The sequence below is a fragment of the Malus domestica genome, chromosome 03, assembly GCF_042453785.1.
Source record: "Malus domestica chromosome 03, GDT2T_hap1".
NCBI lineage: Eukaryota > Viridiplantae > Streptophyta > Magnoliopsida > Rosales > Rosaceae > Malus > Malus domestica.
This window is the reverse complement of record NC_091663.1, coordinates 7,767,777-7,793,406: the sequence shown is the minus strand read 5'-3', so window position 1 is coordinate 7,793,406 and position 25,630 is coordinate 7,767,777. Positions and strand designations below refer to the sequence as shown.

Here is a 25,630-nt window from a genome sequence, read left to right as displayed (position 1 = left end):
AGCATTTTTTAGTTTTACCACTTCCTACATGGATTTGTCCTCGCAAGGAAAAAAAAATTTTCTGCAACTGTAGTCATGAATCCTTTTTGTTTGCTGGAGATTTTCCTTCCAATTCCCTTTGTTTTCTTCTTTTCCCTCTCTACTTTTCATTTTCTACTTTCTTTTGCAGAGTTTGTAATCTTCATTTACGGAGCAGCATCAACACACCAAGCTCCTAAAATGGAGCAGCAGCAACACGCCCAATTTTCCGAGTTGAATTCTTCTATTCTTGATGCGAAGTTTCTCAATGAGCTCCTAGCAGTAACCATTTCAATTCTACATGTGAGATACTGCGGTTGTTGTTCACACGGCGGAGGACTTCGTCTACGACAGCCTTCTTCTATGCTGTTGATGAGAAAAGGTAACAAGCTGCTGTCCAGATTGAAGAACGGCTTCGGGAACTCCGTGATGGTGTTTGAAGTGCCGGTGTTTGGGGGAGTTGATAGAGAAGGTTGCTGCTGTTTCTCTTTTCCTTAGGCCGCCATTGTTAGGCGGTACTAGACCATTGTAGCGTCTTGGAGTCCTGGGGGCTGTCTTCTCCGTTGTTGTCGGTTGATGGGTTTGCAGTAGCTGTTGATGAGGGCAAAGGCGCGGCGACGACAGTGCTTTTCTTTGTTGGTGCCGTTACTGGTGCTAGGATCTTTGACGAAGGATTGCAGAGAAGTTGAAGGTGTCGACAGGGTGGCGGTGACGGGTGTTGATCTATTCTTTCATTAACGCGATTTTCTTCGGGTTCTTCTGGTTTTATGCAACACGGCATTACCAAACCCATCTCTTTCAAGCCGCATAATACACGGACTTCTTCTAGAGGACCACCATTATACAATACTGCATCATCAAATCCATCTCCTTCATGTTGCGGAGTGCATGGGCTCATTCTAGAAGAGCACCGGACGGCTGGAGAGCGGTAGTGTTTGCGGTTTGGTTGCTGCAACTTGGGAGGACGTTGGGGAATGGTAGAGGTTGGAGAAGCAAATTGCTTATTTTCTTCCTGCGAAACCAAGAGAAACCAAACAAAGAAAAATTTAGAAGGATGGATTTGTACCTTTAGATGCTTTGTTGCTTGTAGTTTGCTCTCCTTCTTTGAAAGGCTTGGTTTGGAGTCACCGGTATTACTTTGTTGCTTCTTTCCTCCCTCAATTTCTATCTTAATTTCTGCAGCGTCTCCTCTCTTATTTTCGTTTCCCTCCCAGTGGGACTGATGCTTATTTATAGGCGTCATCAGAAGCCTCTGGAGCTTTTACGTGGGGGAGATAGAGGCCATATTTTTCGCCACCCTTTCCTGCTAACTGTGTAACCTCCCATGTTTTGCAGAAAACCTTCCACGTTTTGCAGAAAATGGGTAGTTTTTGCTCCACGTTCTCTCCCCTTTTGTAGGAAGAAACGTATTTTCTTTCTCTTCTTTTATTTTATTTTATTTTGGGTTCCTGTTTCCTTGTGGACTTGGATTCCTAAGTCTAAACTTCCTCACATGGGCAGCACTCCTATTTCCTTTTGAAGAGTTTGTTTGCCGCAAACTTCTCTTTTTATATATTTTTTATTTAGGGGTTTATCTCATGCTAGTTAACAGGGAAGGGAATTCAAATTCCCCTATTTTAGCATTCTCCAAAACCCTATTTGAATTTCTTTTGATCAGTTCTTCTGCACAAGCTTCTCCCGTACCATTTTTATTGTTCGTTATTTTTTGGAAAGAAGAACAGAACGGTCAGTAAAGCTTCATACTTTTTTTTTTGTTTTGTTTTGGATTTTAATGAATATTCTGCAACTTCATTTTTTTTTTCTTGATTTGTTGCAGGTGTCTTTTGGTGGTGACCCCTTGCTTTTGAAGGTTTGCCTGATGTCTTCGTACAAAACAGTAGGACTCTTTTTGTTTCTTTGATTTTGATGTACAGCCTTTCTTCCATTTATCTTTATTTGTATGTTATTTTTTTGTTTCAACGATACTTGTATGGAAGGAAACAGTGAGTATTCATCTACTGTACCATGAGGAACAAAGGAAATTATTGTGCCTTCTGTTTCGAGGAATCCCTCCTTTTATTATTATTTTTTATTTTTTTAATGCATGCATGGGACCTGGAAGTATTCAACGCATGCATGGGATTTGGATGCAGTGGGTATTTGGTCTTACTGTACCACAAAGACAATTTTGTACCTTCTGTTCCGAGGAGCCAACCTCCTTCAATTTATTTTTTATATTTTTTTTTTGTTCAACCGGCGGTTAATAAGTCATTCTGACGGATAAAAGATATTCGATACATAATTTATTTACTGTCGGATTAAAGTTATTTTCTGTCGGATATATCTGACATAAATTCCTGTCGGATTTTTCCTGGCGGATTTAACCGCCATAAAATTATTATAACCCTTAGTATTTTTGAATTCTTTTTTTTTTTAATATTTTTAACATATTCTGGCAGTTTCTAAGTTAATGGTGGCGGTTATAACCGACATAAATTTACTATTTTATTATTTTAAAATGTTACATTGATTAAAAATAAATAAATAAATAAACAAATGGTTAAATTTTTTTTTTCACTTACGGTCCCGTTACCTAATCTCTGAATGTTTTTTTTTTTTTTTGCGATTTTTTACACATGCTATCTCATAGTATATACAAACATATTTGACGGTTGGATCGTTGAAAATAGTTTCGTAGAATGCATATCCTATCAAATTGATAGATTTAACAAACACTTAAGAGTTAATGTTATACTTCCATTAAGTATAAAAATTATCCACTAGTGTAAATATTTTAAATTGAAGATTGAATTCATTCAATGCATTCTTATAGGGTTGAGTAGTGTAGCTGTAAAAAATCATCAAAATCGGAGCTAAAATAACCGTTAAATTGTGATTTTTTTGTTTATAACCATCGAAATTTTTTGTTTCGTTACTTAATATCTGAATGTTTGTTTTTTATGATTTTTTATGTATACAATCTCAGAGTGTGTAAAAATAAGTTTGATGGTTGGATCGTTGAAAAAAGTTTCATAGAATGCATACTGCATCAAAACTGTAGATTAAACAAACACTTAGAGTTAATGTTATACTTCCCCATCAAGTATAAAATAAGATTTTGTGGTATCCACTAGTGTAAATATTTTAAATTGAAGATCGAATTTTTTCAATGCATTCTTATAGGGGTCAAGGAGTGTAGCTGTAAAAAATCATCAAAATCGGAGCTAAAATAACCGTTAAATTTTGATTTATCGTTTATAACCGTCGAAAACTTTTGTTTTGTTACCTAATCTTTGAATGTTTTTTTTGTGATTTTTTTACGTATGTGATCTCGGAGTATGTACAAACAAATTTGACGGTTAGATCATTGAAAAAAGTTTCGTAGAATGTGTATCGCGTCAAAATGGTAGATTAAATAAACACTTAAGAGTTAATGTTATACTTCCATTAAGTATAAAACAAGATTTTGTGGTATCCACTAGTGTAAATTTTAAATTGAAGATCAAATTTATTCATTGCATTCTTATAGGGTCGATGAGTGTAGTTGTAAAAAATCATTAAAATCGGAGCTAAAGTAACCGTTAAATTGTGATTTTTCGTTTATAACCGTCGAAAACTTTTGTTATGTTACCTAATCTCTTAATGTTTTTTTTTTGTGATTTTTTACGTATGTGATCTTGGAGTGTGTATAAATAAGTTTGACGGTTGGATCATTGAAAAACGCTTCGTAGAATGCGTATCGCATTAAAACAGTAGATTAAACAAACACTCTAGTTAATGTTATACTTTCATTAAGTATAAAATAAGATTTGTGGTATCCACTAGTGTAAATATTTTAAATTGAAGATCAAATTTATTCATTACATTCTTATAGGGTCGAGCAGTGTAGCTGTAAAAAATTATTAAAATCGGTGCTAAAATAACCGTTAAATTGTGAATTTTCGTTTATAACCGTCGAAAACTTTTGTTCCGTTACGCAATCTCTGGATGTTTGATTTTTACAATTTTTTATGTATGCAATCTTAGAGTGTGTACAAATAAATTTGACGGTTGGATCGTTGAAAAATGTTTTGTAGAATGCATATCGAGTCAAAATGGTAGATTAAACAAACATTTAAGTTAATGTTATACTTCCCCATCAAGTATAAAATATGGTATCCACTAGTGTAAATATTTTAAATTGAAGATCAAATTTATTCATTACATTCTTATAGGGTCGAGGAGTGTAGTTGTAAAAAATCATTAAAATCAAAGCTAAAATAACAGTTAAATTGTGAATTTTCGTTTATAACCGTCGAAATTTTTTGTTCTGTTACGTAATATCTGAATGTTTGTTTTTTACGATTTTTTACGTATGCGATCTTGTAGTATCTACACACAAGTTTGACGGTTAGATCATGGAAACTAGTTTCGTAGAATGCATAAATTTGCCTAAATTTTGAAGTGAGAAAAGTAATTTGTGCTAAATTTTTATTTATGTTTTTCAAGTATTGATTAGACAATATTTAGTTTGTGTGATGACATTTTCATTGTACAATTCTCTTTTTGTTTCTTTATCGCATATTTTACATGGATTATTATCTATTAAACCAAAAGTGTAAAAATAATCTATTAAACCAAACAATTATTTATTTAATTTTTAAAAACTTATTCTATTTAATTACATATTATTTATTTATTTATTAAACCAAACAATTATTATTTTATTTTTTAAAATTGTAACAAAATTTCGGGGGGAATTTAAAATTTTTAGAGGGAATTTTGACGCAATTTTTTTTCTGTCGGTTATAACCGACAATAATAAATTTTTTCTGTCGCTTTTTATTTTTAAAAAATATGTCTGTCGGTTTTAACCAACAGTAATGAAAATAACCTAAATTTATAAAACTCCTCAATCTTCCCTGCACCGCTGCTTCTCCCTTCCCCCTTTTCTCCACTCGACTCCACTCCTGTCATCCTCCTCTGTACCTCCCTTTATAACACCTACACCATAAACCCTTCTTCTTATTCTCTCTCTTCTTTAGCTCCATCTCACTCTTCGTTCTTCCCTTTCTTCTTGGTCTGTGAAATAATCAAATCTCCAAGGTATTTTCACAGCCCCTAATTTCTCTCAAATTTTTCGATTTTAATTACCGAATCTTTGAAATTGGACACGGATTGCACCAGTTTTTTTTATCTCTAATGTTGTCATTCTCAGAGGATTTTAAGAAGCTATGAAGCTTGACACTAGCGGTCTCAAAGCATCTAGAAGCAGAGTCGCGCCTCCGTCTCTTCCAGATCGACCTTATCGACTACAACTCCATGCTCGCCGCCGTAAATGGCTGCTTCGGCGTCTTCCACCTCGCCTCTCCCTGCATTGTCGATCAAGTCCATGACCCCGAGGTTTGCGCCAGTACACATTATCAAATTCCTTCTAATTTTGATTATATTTAATTAATTATGCGTATTTTGAAAACGTGGTGCTATTTTTTGTTTAATTTGCAGAAGGAGCTTCTGGAGCCGGCGATCAAAGGAACGCTTAATGTTCTGACGACGTTTTAGCTCCTCCGTTATTCGAGGTTCCTATCACCAATGATGTGAGTTCCAATGTGCTTTTTGTGCTCTCTTTTCGTGGTCCTTAGTCTTTTGTGTGGTACGGTTTGGCTGATTTATGGTTATTTTTTTCTTCTTTTCCTGCTATTTCAATTTGATGGATTTCAGAAGGAAGCTATCCAGATGGTGAAGCCGGCCAAAGGGACAACCTCGCTTGCGTTCATCTTCAAAGATGGTGTCATGGTGGCGGCCGATTCTCGGGCTAGCATGGGCGGCTATATCTGTAAGTTGCTTTATAATGTCTATCCTATGTGAAGTCGTTGTATGCTTTGCACCATGAAGTTTTTGTCGGAGTAATTTGTAGTGATGCTTAAAAAAGGAGGGAGATAAGCTTTCTCTGTGCTCTCTGAAACTGCAAGTAGTGGTTAGATGGTGAATGCAGGGGATATGGAAAATGCAGAAGGTGATTTATATTGTTTATTATTATTAATTAATTCATGTTGGTTTTAGCCGACAGAAAATGCTAATATTTAATGATTATTAATTCTTTTCTGTCGGTTTTATCCGACATGAATTACTATTATTTATTCTTTGTTAATTCATTTCTGTCGTTTTCAGCCGACAAAAATGCGCTTATTTATTTATTATTAATATATTATCTGTCGGTTATATCCGACACAATTTCTGTCGGTTTTAGAATATTTTATGTCGGAAAATTCATTTCCTGATGCAGGCAATGCTGTCGCTTATTATATCCGTCACTGCATCCATTTTCTATCGGATTTTGCTTAAAATCCAACAATAATATATATTTTTTGTCGGTTTTCAAAACGCCACTGATAACTGGTTTTGTAGTAGTGTTAGACCGTGACCATGGAATGTTTGACGTTGCATGAAAGTACTAGATTGGTCATTGGCCATGATATGACTTGGTTTTTAGAAGCAGATGAGCTGCTGCTAGGCAAAGATGGAGACATTGCCACCGGCCAAGTGTAAGGTGGTTATGATAGACCTGAATAGGAAGGGTTAACTTAGGACAAGGATTACAAAAAACAATATAGCAGACGTTTGAAGTATTTAATTTAGAAAAGTATAATTTAACAGGATACATCCTTCGTTCCTTGGGGAATCTCTCGTTTCTCAGGAAGTCTGATGCATATATGAATAACCAAAATACCATGTTTTCAGTTTAGCTATCAATGGAAAAGTCAACCAAAACAATTCTATAAATATTACTTGTTGATGCACAAAATCAGCGGGGACTTTGGTACAACAAAAAATGTTATGTTTGTGACCTTCGCTAGATTGCATTGGTCACTAGGGTAATGTATCAATTTCATTTGAAGCTTACTTGTAGTTTCAGGCTTGGTCAAGCGCGATACAAACCATGTAGTAGGAGTCTCCCAAGTCACCGAGCTAGGAGATTTGGCAAAAGAGATGATAGACAAGGTAAGTAATCAGAGTTCCAAGCAATCAGTCTTAGATCAGAAGTTTGATTTCGAGTTTCGGCTGATTGTTCTCATTCTCCCTATCTTGTAGGCAGCAAGAAGGATAAAGAGAAGAAAAAGGAGAATATATGATATGAGATGCTTTTGCTTTTGAAGAAGTAACTTTCCACATACTTATTCTTGAACTGGGCTGGAGGGTTTTCTGGTTTCTTCCAGAATATAAGGCCGACTTAAGAATTTGAGGGTCAAAACAAGTCCATCAAATCTAGAGTACGTTCCACCCTGATGATATGCGATACTTTTGTTGTTGACAAAGTATTGGATGTGAGTAAAGGTTGGGCATTTTTGCCAGTCTGCCCTATATGCGAAACAACTATAAAAACGTTAATTTAAAGCACATAACCAATACTAGCTAATAACTTATCATACATTGCTCAAATAGGATGTTTGAATATACCAACGTGATCTACACAACCTCACAAACATCCTCATATTTTTAGAAAAATTTTTCGACGTCCCACGCGCCGGCAAGGGCACGGTAACACACGCCGGCATGGGCACGGCAACACACGCCGGCAAGGGCACGGCAACATTTGCCGCCACGTGCAAAGACCCTAACAGAATCCCTTAACCCCGTTAGGAATATTCCGTTAAAAAGTAACAGAAATCGTTAATTCTACCTGACGGCGTCAGAATATTCCGTCAACTTTGACGGAATATTCTATCTTCTTCTCCGGTTAGCCTCACCGGTCGCCGTTGCCGTCGCCGTTCGTCGGAAACTAGAAAAACACGAAAACCTTCATATCTTGTTCAATTCTCAACCAATTTCCATGAAACTTGAACCAAATTGAAGCTTAGGACGAGTATAACACAACTATACCTGTTTTGGGACCTAAAATCCATGGAAATTTACTGGAGAACCTTCGATAGTCCGACCAAACTTCAAATGCATCTATCTTGACTTCCCGACGTCTAAATCGTGCCATTTTTCTTCTCCGAGCTTCATGGAGAGATCCTTAAGCTCCCTATGAGCTTGAAATCTCCCAAAAATTCCACATTCACGTGTGCATGAACAATACCTCTATTCGGGGTTCTTGGTTCTCATGATCCCGAAGCTTCCACGTCTTAAAAATGGTATGGATGGGTTCTTGACGATGAGATGAAGATGATGATGGTGTTTACAAGCTCGATCCGTGAAGAAATGGGTGGTTTCGAAGGTTGTCCATACAGGTTGTACGGAAGTGGAAGAAGATCCGAGAGAGAGAGAAGGGAGAAAGGTCAACGGGAGGTGTGTGTGTGTGAGTGTGTGGTCCAGTTTTGGGTCACTAATCACCACAAAAAATTACTAACTTTTAGTTCCAAAAACTTAGGAACTAACCCATTTAGTTTAAACCCAAACTTAAACCATAACACCACATAAACATGCTCAATGTCCAAGGGCAATTTAGGCATTTCACACCATCGATAACAATAATTCGGGACGGGCTGTGACACGATGAGTAATGCTAGGAAGGCCAAAATTTTAAACTAAATTTTGTAAACTAAATGATGTGGATGTTGACGATTGAATTATTATTTAATTTTTTTTTATTAATGTGCTTATTTACTATTAATGACATATCATTTGTTTTGCAAATTTGGTTTAAAAATTTGATCTTCCTAGCATTATCCATATGAGATAGGATGAGAAAATAAATTGATATCAAACTTGTCATTCTCGAGATTTAAACCTAACAACTCTCACTTATAAGTGAAGATAATAACTCTTACTTATAAGTGAAGAAAAATACTATTAGATCATAGCTTCCACCTTTGAGACTATTAGTTTTAGTTATATTTTGGAGAGAGGCTAATTTTTTTCGTGGATGCCTTAGCTTCTCCCCCTCTATTAGTTTTACTTTTATGCTTGTGACCCTTGCCGCAGGACGAACTAGTGGTAAATGAAACGAACGGGGGATAGGTCTCCGATTTGCTCAACCAAGGGCGATGAAACACTCACTTCAATTGCACAAAGAAATATAATTTTTTTTTTTTTGAGAAAACTTGAAACAAGTCCAATTTTGTGAATAATTATTGGGTATAGTTGAATTTTATTTAATTATTGGATTAGATCCGATAACTCATTGTCCACTTCAGTTTATTGTTATGTTTTTGCCAAAACTACCCCTTAATGATTAGTAAAATAATTAATATTATTACTTAATTTTATACTTACTTGTATTGTGAAATTAATTATAATTCATTATTTATCTTTAAAATAATCCCCTACTTGTAGAATTAGTTTCGTTTGTACCATACTTGACCAATCCCGAAACTACTAAGCACCGGTCAACGTTATACCGTCAAGGACCCAGAAGAGTTTCCCTACAACCAGGAGGCCAATCACAGCACGACACGTGTCGACATTAGAAGCCAATCATAGTGCGACACGTGTCAACATCAGAAGCCAATCACAACACGACACGTGTCAATGTCAGAATGAAACTAGAAACTCTCTTCTATAAATAGAGATCATTCTCTCACAATATTTCATAATGTCATTTGTACTAAATCATTCACTAGTACTTACTAAAGGAGAGCTTGAACCTATGTACTTGTGTAAACCCTTCACAATTAATGATAACTCCTATACTCCGTGGACGTAGCCAATCTGGGTGAACCACGTATATCTTATGTTTGCTTCCCTGTTCCTATCCATTTACATACTTATCCACACTAGTGATCGGAGCAATCTAGCGAAGGTCACAAACTTACTACTTTCTGTTGTACGAAAGTCCCCACTGATTTTGTGCATCAACATTTGGCGCCGTCTATGGGAACGACACTTATTCCCACTCTCTTCAGCTTTGTCAAGTTGGTTTCCACCATTCGTACACTGTCTTTTGACCAGGCATCCCTCTCCAACATGGGGAGCGAAGGAAGCCACAACACATAGAATGACACCCCTCTTGCACCTAGTGCGAAGCAACGAAAGAAGGAAGGAAAAAGGGTTGCTCTTTAAGCTAAAGTCGATGAGCTAGAAGCTCAGAATAACAAGATAGTAATAAAGAATGAGGTCCTCCAGGAGCAGTATGAGAAGCTATTTGAGACGCTCCATGAAACTAGGCATACTCAAACACGTGAGCTCGTTGCCTATGTGGACATCAACCATCATCTGGGTGCCCTCCAACACGGAGGGTTACCTTCCTTCGACATGGGTATCCCTGATGAAGAGTGAGCTAATCATCAAAACATTGATCAATATGAGACATCTTTCAACCCAGTTGCTTTGACCCGAAACAAGAGAAGTGGAGGAAGACACCTCATTGCAGAAGGATTGGAAGGATTAAAAGCCGTTTATCGTGACTGCCGAGACTTCCTAAAGCAACGTCGAGAGAATCCCCTCCACATATGCTTAAAGATCAATGACCCAGGGGTTTTTGAAAGACTCGGTCCCCTCCCACGATCCAGGCCATTTGCTAATCTAAGGAAGGAATGACAGGTCCCAGAGGGACATGAAGGTACATGGGACTCCGAGGTATTCCGACAGACTCGCCCTAGAAGTCAGTACGGCGAGTCCAAGGAAAAATCACACGCCTTTGCTCAAACTTTCCTACTTCAAAGAGGCGATGGAGACTTACGAAAGAAAATCCCAGTGGTACATGACTCCACTCAGGACCCCCTTGTCCTACAACTCATTGAGGAAGTAAACAAGTTAAAGCCCGAATGTCAGGCTGAGATACCTGATTGGAACCAACCCAGGCCTGGCCTTCTTACAAGGAGGATCCTCGACACCCCCCTTCAAGCAAAGACAAAACAAAAGCTTGGTTTACAACTCTATACTGGAAATGAAGACCCAATTGAACACCTTAACCTCTTTGAGTCCACCATGGCATATCGGATGCACATCGACGAAGAGCGATGTCTTCTCTTCCTCTCTACCTTTTCTGGCGGAGCTCTAAATAGGTATTGCCGTCTTCCACCTGAGACAGTAGACTCATTTGAGGAACTGAGGAAACTGTTTGTCTCTTAACACATCTTCCAAACCGATTTCTTGCATTCTGCAGATGACTTGTACACTATTCGCCAGATGTCGGACAAGTCACTACGAGAGTATGCTGGTTGTTTCAGCCATGAGTATTCTCGCTGCGCTGAGGCAGATGACAAGACCGCCCTCAAGGCCTTCACGGTAGGCCTACATGATTGTTTCTTCAAGTACATGATCAATGCCAACACTTGGAAGACTTGCTCTGAGGTGATGGCACAGGCTTACAACCATGCCTCCGCCGAGGCAAGGACATATCAAGGGAAACCCCCCACAACCACCCCTTATCAGCAAGTAGGGAGTGGAAGCCAAATCCAACCAAATGAAGACCTCGATCTTCCAAACGGCAGCGGTGCCTCCCCATGCCTTACTTCATACTTTGCCAAGTCAACAGACATATCAATCTCAGGGCAAAAGGAAAGATTTCCATCATCACCAATCTCATTTTAGTAAAAGGAGTAAGGGACACTACCGCGATAACCAAGGGTCTCGCCATGATAATCCCCGACCCCAGGCAGTCAACACAGTGGGTCAAGCACGTGTTAGGATAGCCTCTACCCCGAGGTATGAGGCATACACACCTTTGAACGCCACATGCATGGCCATTTACCCCAGTATAGCACATTTGATACCGAAGCCAAAGCCGAGGCACCCGGATTACAAGCCCACAAAGAATACGAGCACGTTTTCCTGCTACCACGAGCATAACGGCCATGACGGCAAGAAGTGTCTCACCATTCGTGATCATATTGAAGCTTTGGCACGTGAAGGAAAAATTGATCAATTCCTCCTTCACCCTCTAAGGGGTAACCGTAACCAACGCCAGGTAAATGTGATATATTCCATAAGTGGTGGCACACCCATATCTAAATCTTCCAACAGGGCCATGAAAAATAGTGAACGAGCTTTAAGGTCTGGCCACCAAGTGTTTCATGTGGAAGACATCAGGGGAGGCAAGTATCAAAAGCCCAATTGGGATCCAGTATGTTTCTACCCTGAGGAAGAAAGAGGTATCATCTACCCTCATAACGACCCACTGATCGTGGAAGCTCACATAGCCAACTTTGAAGTACGACGAATCCTGGTAGACATAGGGGCTTCGGTCAATATCATGTTTGCTGAAGTTTTCAGGGCATTTAATGTAGCTGAACACTTAATCGACCGCTCGATTTCCCCTCTGTTAAGCTTCTCCGGTGATATCGTTCAACCTTTGGGAAGCATACACTTACCTTTCACCATTGGTACAGGCTCTTACACAGCTACCATTACCACTAACTTCCTGGTGGTTGATTGCCGAACGACATACAATGTCATCTTCGGACGCACATGCATCAATGATCTCAAGGCCATGGTATACACACATATGTTGTTGATGAAATTTCCAACCCTTTAAGGCAATGGTTACATCAGAGGATATCAACTTAGTGCACAATCATGTTATAACACTTCGGTCAAGCAACAGCACCTGTATATGCCCAAGGAAACCCTTTCTATACATGACCAAGTCATGAAGACCAGCCCAGACGAAGCCAACTTAGATCTTCACAGTGGCAACAATCAACCCGACGATCCTCGAGATGACTTTTTCACCCAGCAAGCACAACCCGCTGAAGAGTTAGAGAAGGTATCTGTCTCAAAAGATTATCCGGATCACATGGTGAAGATTGGCACCACCTTGTCACCACCCATTAGGTTGACATTGATCTCTTTTTTGCAAGAGAACACTGAGGTCTTCACCTGGTCATACGAGGATATGCCATGCATCTCTCCCGATCATCTGTCATCGCTTAAGTATTGACCCCAAGACCAAGCCAGTGAGATAGAAGCGAAGATCTTATGACGCTGAACGGTATGAGGTAATGAAGGCAGAAGTTGAAAAACTCAAAGGCATAGGCTTCGTCCGCGAAGTTAATTATCCAACGTGGGTAGCAAATGTTGTCCTTGTTAAGAAGAATCCGACCAAGGAAAGTCTCCTGCTCCAAAAGGTCTTATGGAGAATGTGTGTCGATTACACCGACCTAAACAAATGATGCCCGAATGATAGTTTTCCTCTTCCTCTTATAGACAGACTTATAGACTCTACGGCAGGGTGTGAATTTCTGAGCTTCATGGATGCTTACTCAGGATACAACCAAATCCTCATGAACCCTCCGGACCAAGAACACACAGCCTTCACTATTGACAGAGGACTATATTGCTATAAAGTCATGCCTTTTGGCCTAAAGAATGCAGAAGCGACTTATCAGAGACTGGTTAATTCAATGTTCGCCGAACAGATTGGGAATAGCATGGAAGTTTACGTTGATGATATGCTATTCAAGAGCAAACATGCTGACCAACACATCACCAACCTATCTGAAACTTTCACCATTCTGAAGAGGTATCGAATGAGGTTGAACCCCAACAAATGTGCATTCGGCGTAAGCTCTGGCAAATTCTTAGGTTTCATGATAAGCCAACGAGGCATTGAGGCTAATCCCTAGAAGATCAAAGCAATCCTTGACATGAAGGAATCGGTAACTTCAAAAGACATCCAGAGCCTTACTGGCAAGGTGGCAGCCTTAACTAGGTTCATCTCTAAGGCCACAGACAGATGTGCTCATTTCTTCAAAGCATTTAAGAGAAGTAAGAAGTATATTACATGGATTGATGAATGTGCTGAGGCATTCAAGAACCTCAAAGACTACATGAGTAAATCCCCTCTACTCTCCAAACCTGAGGTTGGTGACACTCTCATTATCTATTTGTCGGTATCGGCTTCAGCAGTAAGTTCCATTCTCATTCGAAATGATGGTAATGTCGAACAGCCTGTCTACTACGCTAGCAAGGCCTTGCAAGATGCAGAGACACGATACTCCAACATTGAGAAATTGGCTCTAGCATTGGTCATGTCCGCTCGAAAACTTCGCCCTTACTTCCAAACACACTCCATCATTGTGCTTACCAATCATCCGCTTCGACAGATACTCCAAAGTCATGACACTTCCGGACGAATGATCAAATGGGCAATAACATTGGGTTAGTTTGACATCTCTTACCAACCAAAGCCAGCTGAGAAAGGCCAAACAATGGCAGACTTCATCGCCGACTTCACATATCCTGTCGACATTGTTTCTACGCCTAAAGAAGTGGTTTCATTACCCTCAGAAGCTCAGAAAATAGAACCAACAGCCCCAGCATGAAGTCTATACGTTGATGGCTCGTTCAACCAATAGGGTTGTGGAGCAGGACTAATCCTTACGACCCCCGACAAAGTGGCGATGGAGTATGCTCTTCGTTTCAAATTCAAGGCGTTGAACAATGAAGCTGAATATGAAGCTCTCATAGCAGGCTTACGTTTAGCCAAACACCTTGAGGTTAAACAAATTTATATCTTCAGACCCAGTTGGTGGTTAACCAGGTCACCAACAACTTTGACGCTAAGGATAGCTCCATGACAGCATATCTGGCACAAACACAATTGTTGCTCAGGCACTTCCACTACCAAATCACCCAAATTCCTCAAGTGGCAAACAATCATGTAGATGCTTTGGCTCGCCTCGCTTCAGCGGTGGAAGACAAGATTGGGAGAAAAATTCAGGTCGAATTGTTGGCAGCATCAAACACCATGGTTGCGGAAGTGTGCAACTTACAACAGGGAGATAGTTGGATTGCCCCGATTTATAGATTCCTTGCTCATGGCACCCTTCCAAATGACAAAGTCCAATCTAAGCAGATTCGATACAAGGCTACATGTTACTTGATCATTAATGACCAACTCTACAAGCGGGGTTTTAACCTACCATACCTAAGATGCCTTACGCCCGCAGAGGCAGAAACTGTCATTCGAGAAATACATGAAGGAGTTTGCGAAGATCATGCTGGATCTCGATCCCTAGCACACAAGGCTTTTCGACAAGGATATTACTGGCCAACATTCCACCAAGATATCATCAGAATATCCCGCTCATGTGATAAGTGTCAACGCTACGCAACTATTCCTCACTCCCCTCCCGAGCCACTCACTCCTATGATCAGCCCTTGGCTCTTTGCCCAATGGGGACTTGATTTGATCGGCCCAATGCCTGCAGGGAAGGGTAAGGTTCGCTATGCAATCGTTGCAATTGACTACTTCACGAAGTAGGCTGAAGTAGAACCCTTGGCAACCATTACTGAGGCAAAAATAGAAGACTTCGTATGGAAGAACATCATTTGCAGATTCGGCATTCTCAATGCGATAGTCACTGACAACGGGCAACAGTTCGACAATCATAAGTTCAGGATGTTCTGCTCTAAGTTCAACATCAACTTATGTTTTTCCTCCCCAGCTCATCCCCAATCTAATGGACAAGTTGAAGTCATCAACAAAATAATCAAGCGAACTTTGAAAACCAGCTTGGACAAGGCTAAAGGTTATTGGCCAGAATTTGTACCCCAAGTTCTTTGGTCATATCGCACTTTGTATCGGACATCAACAGGAGAAACCCCATTCTCACTTGCCTTTGGTACAGAGGCAGTTGTCCTAGTTGAGCTTGAGCAAGCAACGTTCTGAGTCCAGAACTACGTGCAAAGCGAAAATGACAAACAACTTACCCTCAACTTAGATCTAGTCGAGGAACATAGAAACCAGGCTCACTTGAGGAATGTCGCCTACAAGCAGCGCATCTCCAACTACTATGACTCAAGGGTCAAACCTCGTTCTTTCAAAGTGGGGGGCTGGGTATTGAAGAAAAGATTACTCTGTGACAGAGTCCTGAGTGAAGGAACACTTAGTCTAAACTGGGATGAACCGTTTGAAGTTGTTGGCATCAGTCGCCCTGGCTCTTACAAGCTTAGAAGCTCTGATGGCAAGACCCTTGGCCATCCATGGAACGCTGATCACTTGAAGTACTATTACAAGTAAACTCACATTGTATAAGTGTTAAGCTTCAGCCGTTCGACATCCTATGTAACGAAGACTATTTGGCATGAATTCAATAAAAAGGTGATTTAGACAACTCGATCATAATCCTCTTACATTCCTAGCAATGAAACACTCGGGTTCAAAGCTTCAACATGAATGCTTCCAACATGAAACAAAGTCTAAGTATATGTCAACAAGACTATACAAATAAACGAACAGCTTCACAGTATATTCGTTCAATCATACATTCCAACACATTCATACATAAGCCAACTGTGCTTTGAAAGGGTTCAACATATTTTGTGTCATTCGACACTTGTTATAATGTGCCCAGACACCTTGCCTTTATTCTCACCAACCAGGTGATGAAAGGTGAAGAATGAACTCATCTTCATGCCACCAACCAGGTGATAAAATGTACAACCCGTACTCTCCTTCATGCCACCAACCAGATGATGAAATGTACAACCCATACTCTAATATCATTTGGCAACTTGCCACTCATGCCACCAACCAGGTGAAAAAGAAACTCATCTTCATGCCACCGCCCAGGTGATGAAATGTACAACCCGTACTCTCATTCATGTCACCAACCAGGTGATAAAATGTACAACCCGTACTCTAATATCATTTGGCAACTTCCCGTTCATGCCTCCAACCAGGTGATGAAATGTACAACCCGTACTCTCCTTCATGCCACTAACTAGGTGATGAAATGTACAACCCGTACTTTAATATCATTTGGTAACTTGCCACTCATGCCACCAACTAGGTGAAGAAGGAACTCATATTCATGCCACCAACCAGGTGATGAAATGTACAACCTGTACTCTCCTTTATGCCACCAACCAGGTGATGAAATGTACAACCCGTACTCTAATATCATTTGGCAACTTGCCATTCATGCCACCAACCAGGGGAAAAAGGAACTCACCTTCGTACCACCAACCAAGTGATGAAAGCAACTCACCATTTATTCCACCTACCAGAAGACGAGTGGTACAACTTGTACATGTGAACTCCTAGCATTCACAAATAATAAAAAACCCTAAAGCTTGACAACTCAACTAGAGGAGCACTTATGCCCAACAAGAGTTATAATCACAAACAAAGTCTTATTGCAAGCCAACAACAACTTCAGTTCATGGCATATGAAGATCAAGCTATTCAGCCCTCTTACATCAGTTTCAAACATTTCCCCTCTGTAACAATGCAAACACTACAACTCGTAGAAAGCTTCACACACTCTTGATCAAGACAGTGTGAAGCAAAACCAATTTATGGTGCCAACAAGAGTTTCATCAATGGAGGGCAACCACAATTCTCAAAAGCTTCACACACTTTTGATCAAGACAGTGTGAAGCAAAACCAATTTATGGTGCCAACAAGAGCTTTATCAAAGGAGTTTAACCACAATTCTCAAAAGCTCCACACACTCTTGATCAAGACAGTGTGAAGCAAAACCAATTTATGATGCCAACAAAAGCTTCATCAATAGAGGGCAACCACAATTCTCAAAAGCTTCACACACTCTTGATTAAGACAGTGTGAAGCAAAACCAATTTATGGTGCCAACAAGAGCTTCATTAATGGAGGGCAACCACAATTCTTAAAAGCTTCACACACTCTTGATCAAGACAGTGTGAAGCAAAACCAATTTATGGTGCCAACAAGAGCTTCATCAAAGGAGTTTAACCACAATTCTCAAAAGGTTCACACACTCTTGATTAAGATAGTGTGAAGCAAAACCAATTTATGGTGCCAACAAGAGCTTCATCAAAGGAGTTCAACCATAATTCTCAAAAGCTTCACACACTATTGATCAAGACAGTATGAAACAAAACCAATTTATGGTGCCAACAAGAGCTTCATCAATGGAGGGCAACCACAATTCTCAAAAGCTTCACACACTCTTGATTAAGACAGTGTGAAGCAAAACCAATTTATGGTGCCAACAAAAGCTTCATCAAATGAGTTCAACCATAATTCTCAAAAACTTCACACACTCTTGATCAAGACAGTGTGAAGCAAAACCAATTTATGGTATCAACAAAAGGGCAACTACAATTCTTAAACCTTCGAAGTAAATTCAAGACTGTTCGAAGCAAATTCAATTTATATGGTTCATCCAAACCTTCGACTACTACAAGGTGTGACTTGCATCACAATCTCTTGCTCAACAGTGTGGAAGCAAAATTTGTATATGTTGTCTCTCCCACATTTTCAAATTTCTAGTTTCCAAAAAAAAAAAAAAAAAAAAAAAAGGGAAATTCAACAAAGCTTCATCAATGGAGGACAACTACAAATTCTCAAAAGCTTCACACTATCTTGATCAAGATAGTGTGAAGCAAAATCAATTCATGGTACCCAAAAAAAGCTTCACCTACAAAGCTTCACCTATAAAGCTTTAACACAAAAGCTTCACCAACAAAAGCTTCATCAATAGAGGACAACTACAAATTCTCAAAAGCTTCACACTATCTTGATCAAGATAGTGTGAAGCAAAATCAATTCATGGCACCCAACAAAAGCTTCAACTCCAAAGCTTCACCTACAAAAGTTTGACCCACAAAAGCTTCACCTACAAAAGCTTGACCCATAAAAGCTTGACCCACAAAAGCTTGACCTACAAAAGCTTGACCCACAAAAGCTTGACCCACAAAAGCTTGACCCACAAAAACTTGACCCACAAAAGCTTCACCTACAAAAGCTTGACCCACAAAAGCTTGACCCACAAAACTTCACCCACAAAAGCTTCACCTACAAAACTTCAACACAAAAGCTTATCCTACAAAAGTTTCACACTATCTTGATCAAGATAGTGTGAAGCAAAATCAATTCATGGTGCCCAACAAAGCTTGACCCACAAAAGCTTGACCCACAAAAGCTTGACCCACAAAAGCTTCACCTACAAAACTTCACCTACAAAACTTCAACACACAAGCTTATCCTACAAAAGCTTCACACTATCTTGATCAAGATAGTGTGAAGCAAAATCAATTCATGGTGCCCAACAAAGCTTGACCCACAAAAGCTTGACCTACAAAAGCTTGACCCACAAAAGCTTGACCCACAAAAACTTGACCCACAAAACTTCACCACAAAAGCTTCACCTACAAAACTTCAACACAAAAGCTTATCCTACAAAAGCTTCACACTATCTTGATCAAGATAGTGTGAAGCAAAATCAATTCATGGTGCCCAACAAAGCTTGACCCACAAAAGCTTGACCTACAAAAGCTTGACCCACAAAAGCTTGACCCACAAAAGCTTCATCTATAAAAGCTTGACCACAAAAGCTTGACCTACAAAAGCTTCACCCATAAAAGCTTGACCCACAAAAGCTTGACCCACAAAAGCTTCACCTACAAAACTTCAACACAAAAGCTTCACCTATAAAAGTTTCACACTATCTTAATCAAGATAGTGTGAAGCAAAATCAATTCATGGTGCCCAACAAAGCTTCCACCTCAAAGCTTCACCTACAAAGCTTCAACATCAAAGTTTCACCTACAAAGCTTAAAATATATATATTTCTTTTTTTCCGAAAATCCAAAAATTCGAAAATTCGAAAAAAAATAAAATTGCCTAGGCCTCATCTTCTTTGGGCCTAACAACTTTCATAACAAATATATATGAAGGAGGAGTTTTGGGCTACCACTTAGAAAGGAAATGTCTCATTCGTCAACTCCCTCGACCGGAGACTTGGGGGACTCCTATCATATGCTACTGCACCTTGATACTCAGAAGTCTCACGACCACTTAGTGACTTGGATTTTTCAAGTCTCCAACCGAGAAGTTTTCCTCACTCGGGAAATTAAGGGAGCACTACCTCATCCTACATGCTTCACTCACAAAGCTTCAACATACAAGCTTCAACAAAAGGAAAATTCAAAGAACTTAGTGAAGAAGGCCTTGGTCTATTTAACACAATACGTTGAAATGAAGCAAAGCTTGTTTATTGATATCTCCGATAAGTTACAAATATGTACATACACATGAATCAAAATAAACAAACAAGAAGGAACCTTCACAAAGGTTGCTCAGAAGAACTCTCAGCAGTCGGCAGAACCCCAGAAAGAGGAGGCACCAGAGGGTGATTATTCAAAGCCTCAGTATTAGGCAGAACCCCAGAAGGAGAAGGCACCAAAGGTTGATCATTTGGAGCTTCATTACGTGGTACATCCCCAGAAGACGAAGGCAATAAATGCCTTTGGAACAAACCCATAAACCTCTAATGATCAAATAAAATCTGACCATCAAATTCCTACAGCTGGTCGAGCTTCATCTTCATGTTTATAGAATAGTCATGTGCGAGCATGTGCAACTGTTTATTCTCATGCTTGAGCCCTTTGATCTTCTATTTGAGACTTATCACTTCAGCCGCTAATGATTCAACTTGGCGGGTTCGAGCAAATAGGCGTTGAGCCATATTAGACACAGAACCTGCACACTGAACACTAAGAGCCAGAGAATCCTTAACAGCCAACTCATTAGACCGTTTGGAAAGTAGTCTGTTATCTTTAAGAGTGAGAAGGTTCCTGGCCACCGCTGCAGCGGTCATATCATTCTTCATCACAGAGTCCCCAACGGTAAGAGGACCAGTAGGATATAAGAAGGATGGGCGCCATATGTTATCTTGAGAAGGCAGTGCTACCTCTTTACCAAAGTTCAAGTCAAAACGACGGTCGGATGGGCCAGACATTCTCAGAAATGATAAAGGAGAAATGAGGTGCAATAAATCTCTGAAGTAAGGGGAAAATTCCTACAAGCAATAACTCTTTGAATTTACTTCTTGCAACCAATTGGTGCCCTTATAAAAGAAAGGGCAACAGGGCCGTTGGTTCAAAAATCGAAGAGGCACCACTCTTTGGATTTCGAAGAGGCACCACTTTCCACACGCAACATCAGCTCCTCGGGTACCACAAATAACTTTGCCAAAGATATCTGACAAAGTTTAGACATATAAATTTTGAAGATCCAGCTACCCTACTATTACCCATAAGGGTAAAGGAACAACACCACTGCTTGATAACTAGAAAGTCCCAATATGTGTCAACCTCCGTACTCCGTGGCAAGGCAGACTGGAAAAAATGCCTAACCTTTACTCACATTCGAGAAAACACTCCCAACAAGATTGCTTGCTAAAAAATCGAAGATGCACCACTCTCCGAATCTCGAGAGCCAGACTCTCAATATGATTACTTTCTCAAAAATCGAAGAGGCACTGCTCTCTGAATCTCAAGAGCCAGACTCCCAACAGGATTGCTTTCTCAAAAATAAAAAAGGCACCGCTCTTCGAATCTCGAGAGCCAGATCCCCAACAGGATTGCTTGTTCGAAAACCGAAGAGGCATCGTTCTCCGAACTTCGAGAGCCAGATTTCCTTGGATAAAGCTTTTCTATGCAAACCAGCCACACCAGAACAAGAGTCTCTCATATCATCAGGGTCAAAAGCAAGAGTATCCCATATCATGCTTTTTCCATGTCTTTTCCTTTGCCCTTGTTCTTACCTGCAAGACAAGGAGAAAGAGAGCAATCAGTCAGCACTTGGAATCAAGCTTCTAGTCAGGAACTGACTGCCTGTAACCCCTTGCCAGATTACTTACTTGGCATTGCTCTCGAGTACTCGTCTTCAACATCTTATGCTTCCAGAAAAGATACCACATCTACCTGAGGAACAGATAGGGCAAGTGAGAAGGATACAAGGAAGCATGCGGAGAGAAGCGCAACATAACACATGCCGATTCACCTATTACTTCATCAACAGCAAAAGTATCCTATATTATCAAGGTCGAACGCACTATTGATTTGATGGACTTGTTTTGACCCTCAAATTCTTGAGTCGGCCTTATACTCTGGAGGAAACCAGAAAACCCTCCAGCCCAGTTCAAGAATAAACCTGTGGAAAGTTACTTATTCAAAAGAAAAAGTATCTCATATCATCTATTCTTTATTTGCTTCTCCTTATCCTTGTTGCTGTTTACGACACAAGGAGAAGGAGAACAATCAACCGGAAGCCGAAGCCGAATCTCCGATCCAGGTTACTTGCTTGGAAGTCTGATTGCTTACCTTGTCTGTTACCTCTTTCGGCAAATCTCCTAGCTCGGCGACTTGGGGGACTCCTATTATAGGATTTTGTATCGCACTTGACCAAGCCCGAAACTACAAGTAAGCTTCAAGTGAAATTGATACATTACCTTGTGCATCTTCATCGGTTAAAGATACCACCCCTGGATGGAGGAAAAGTACTTCCAAAGAAGATGCCACATCTACGTATGAGATAGATAGGGCAAGTGAAAATGATACCACACTTTGGTACTTAGAAGTTTCGTGATTACTCAATGGCTTGGATCTTGCAAGTCCCCAACCGATGAGCTTCCCTCACTCGGGAACTTAGGGGAGCATTGTTTATACCATACTTGACCAATCCCGAAACTACTGAGCACTAGTCAACGTTATACCGTCAAGGACCCAGAAGAGTTTCCCTACAACCAGGAGGCCAATCATAGCACGACACGTGTCGACATCAGAAGTCAATCATAGTGCGACATGTGTCAACATCAGAAGCCAATCACAACACAACACGTGTCAATGTCAGAATGAAACTAGAAACTCTCTTCTATAAATATAGATCATTCTCTCACAATATTTCCTAATCTCATTTGTACTAAATCATTCACTAGTACTCACTAAAGGAGAGCTTGAACCTATGTACTTGTGTAAACCCTTCACAATTAATGAGAACTCCTCTACTCCATGGACGTAGCCAATCTGGGTGAACCACGTACATCTTGTGTTTGCTTCCCTGTCCCTATCCATTTACATACTTATCCACACTAGTGACCGGAGCAATCTAGCGAAGGTCACAAACTTAACACTTTCTGTTGTACCAAAGTCCCCACTGATTTTGTGCATCAACAAGTTTTAAAGCATATCTCTTCTTCCATAACTCCCGTATACAATTTGTGCCGTGTTCTCCTCCCCTTTCTTCTTCTTCAATCTTCTTCTTTCTTCTTTCAAGCTTTTATGATTTCTTCCTCTTTTTTGAAATACAAGATCACAATTTCTACTTTCTTTGCAGTGGTATAGAGCTTTGAAGTATTGCCATGAAAATATAAGTTTCATGCGTGCACTATTAATTTCTTCCTAAGTTTTAGTTTGAACTTTGATTATACATATTTTTCTTTTTTTCTAAGTGAAAACTTTATAGGAAATTAATGCACCTTTTGTTTGCTTTGTTTATCTACCTGTATTATATATTTCTTTTATGAATCTATCTCTATATTTTCTTATTCTACCTATATTATAGATTAATTGTATTTTATCTACCTATATATCACAAATTAATTGTGTTATCTACCTATACAATATGTTTTTGTTCGTAGTCTATCTATATCACATATTATTTTGTATTATCTATCTATACAATAGGTTTTTGTTCATAGTCTACCTCTATCATAGATTAATTAATATCATCTACCTACATCACAAATTTTTTATTTTATTTTTTTCTACCTCTGGCAATGTTTCTTTTAATTTTTTATAAACTTGTAAGATTTGTAATAATGTGTTTTTAAAATGTTTTTAATTAGAAAACGGGTAGATAAAGGCATTTGAAGTTTCAAATTTAAAGAATTTAAAAAAAAATTATTTTCAAAGGAAAAAACAGGTGTAATAGAAAATCAAATAAAATTGGATCCAATTCAAAAACAGCTGAATTTTTTGGACCGAGATCAAAGTGCCTTTCTAGTACAATATTTATAAGAATTCACAAGTTAATAGACCTACATCTTCCTAAATAACTTAACTAATTCAAATTTTCAAACTCAATTAAGCCGTATTCCCCATACCAATGACTCCCCTTTTCTCCTTAAAAGAAAAACAAATAGCTTGACTCTTGCCCTACCCTTGCCACTGTCTCTTTATTTAATTACCAATCTGACGCGTGCCTTTCATGCACCACTACATGACCAGAACAAAAAGAGTGCATAAACAGTCATTATGTTCTCTTTTTCTTTTTAGGTTTTCAAGTTAATCTTTTCATCTTACTGAACTCAAAGGAACGGAGTTTTTTTGCAGAGGACTCAATAAGGGGGGTGAGGATGATCTTATCTGGATGAACAATCATTATGTTTTTTTGTTATTGTTCATAAAAATGAAATGCATTGGTTTCTAAGAAGAAATCAGAAAAAAGTAGGTGGAAAATTGTGCTGATATAGTTTGGGAACTTGTTCTTTGTATACCTTGTTTCCATCTAAATTTGGTTTTCTTCGAATCTCTAACATCTGTTTCTTCTATTTATTGTAGTTTTGAATTGGAAATGTCTCACAGTTTAGAAGAAATGGATATTGGTGAGTCTGATCAAACTTCAAGATGCTCCATGCATGTTGTCTTTGCCTTTGAAAAGGGCTGCAAGATTAGCTGAATTTTGAATTTTTTATTCCATGTTAAATAGGAAAATTGCAACAAAATGTACTTGACCACATCGAGAAGCTATTCTTCGAGCAGAAGGAAGCCTTGTCAAATTTTCAAACTGAAGTGTTTGGTCTTAAGAACGAGCTCGAGTTGAGTGAACGTAAAAAAAAGGAGTTTGAGTATATGCTTGTGCAGAATGCAGCACAAATGAAAGAGCTGCAGAAAAGCTAGAGCATGGCGAAGCTCAGAAGAATGAGCATCAGAGAAAGCACGAGCATATCGAAGCGGAGAAGGAAGAGCTTGAACGTAAAAAAAAGGAGTTTGAGGATATGCTTGTGCAGAATGCAGCACAAATGAAAGAGCTGCATAAAAATCTAGAGTGTGGCGAAGCTCAGAAGAATGAGTTTCGGAAAAAGCACGAGCAGAGCGAAGCGGAGAAGAAAAAGCTCCGGATAAAGCATGAAAAGAGTGAAGTTGAGAAGAAAGAACTTCAGAAAAAGCTTGACCAAAGTGAAGGGCTTCAGAAAACGCACGAGGAGAGCGAAGCGGAGAAGAAGGAGCTCCAGATAAAGCAGAAAAAGAGTAAAGCTGATAAAAAAGAGCATCAGAAAAAGTTTGAGCAAAGTGAAGTCCAGAACAAAGAACTTCAGAAGAATCATAATCAAAGCGAAGTTCAGAAGCAAAAGCTTCAGAAAAATCTTGGCCAGCGTGACGTACAATTGAAAAAAAAAGGTATGCTTAAATTACTTATTTCTGTCGTTGGCTAATCGACTGGCCAGAATATGACCGTCTATGACATTATTTAATATGAGCTAATTCTGCACCTTTTTCTTTCAGCATAAGAAGCTTACCAATACGGAGGCTGATGAGACAATTTTTGCACAAACGGTTTGTTTTCAATCTTCTATTAAGCCTAGGAGAAATGTTTCAAATTAATCATATACAAATGAGGTTTGAAATTTCCGTTTTGTGATTGACTGACAATGGCAGGAAGAAATTGTGCTACTTTATAGGAAAATCGAGGTGTTTGGAAAAGTTTTGGTTTCAATATAAGGATCAATTTTGTGTTAAGGGTGTCAAGCAGGAGCCAATGGAGCACGATCGGGATGATGAGGATGGGCATGTGATGGATAACATTCAAGAAAAGTTAGAACATATGAAAGAGGAGTTGGATAATGCTGAAGCTCTTAACACTACACTTGCTATAAGACCATCTCCAACCCTTGGGCTAAAAGCCAAATTTTTTAGCCCGGAAAATTTTGCTTTTTGTCCAGAAACATTTTTTCTGTTCCAACCCTTTTGGGCTAAAATTTTAGCCCGGAATTATTAA

The 25,630-nt window shown here is 39.3% G+C and overlaps 1 protein-coding gene across 1 annotated transcript; it reads left to right on the top strand.

Moving 5' to 3' along the window:
* Positions 1 to 5,314: 5,314 nt before the first annotated feature.
* Positions 5,315 to 25,630, top strand: LOC139194631 (uncharacterized). The gene is made up of 8 exons (XM_070819519.1): positions 5,315 to 5,389; positions 5,482 to 5,520; positions 5,698 to 5,812; positions 6,893 to 6,978; positions 8,208 to 8,265; positions 24,496 to 25,013; positions 25,138 to 25,188; positions 25,373 to 25,630. Exons 1-8 carry the CDS (start codon positions 5,315 to 5,317, stop codon positions 25,628 to 25,630), a joined length of 1,200 nt encoding a protein of 399 aa, XP_070675620.1.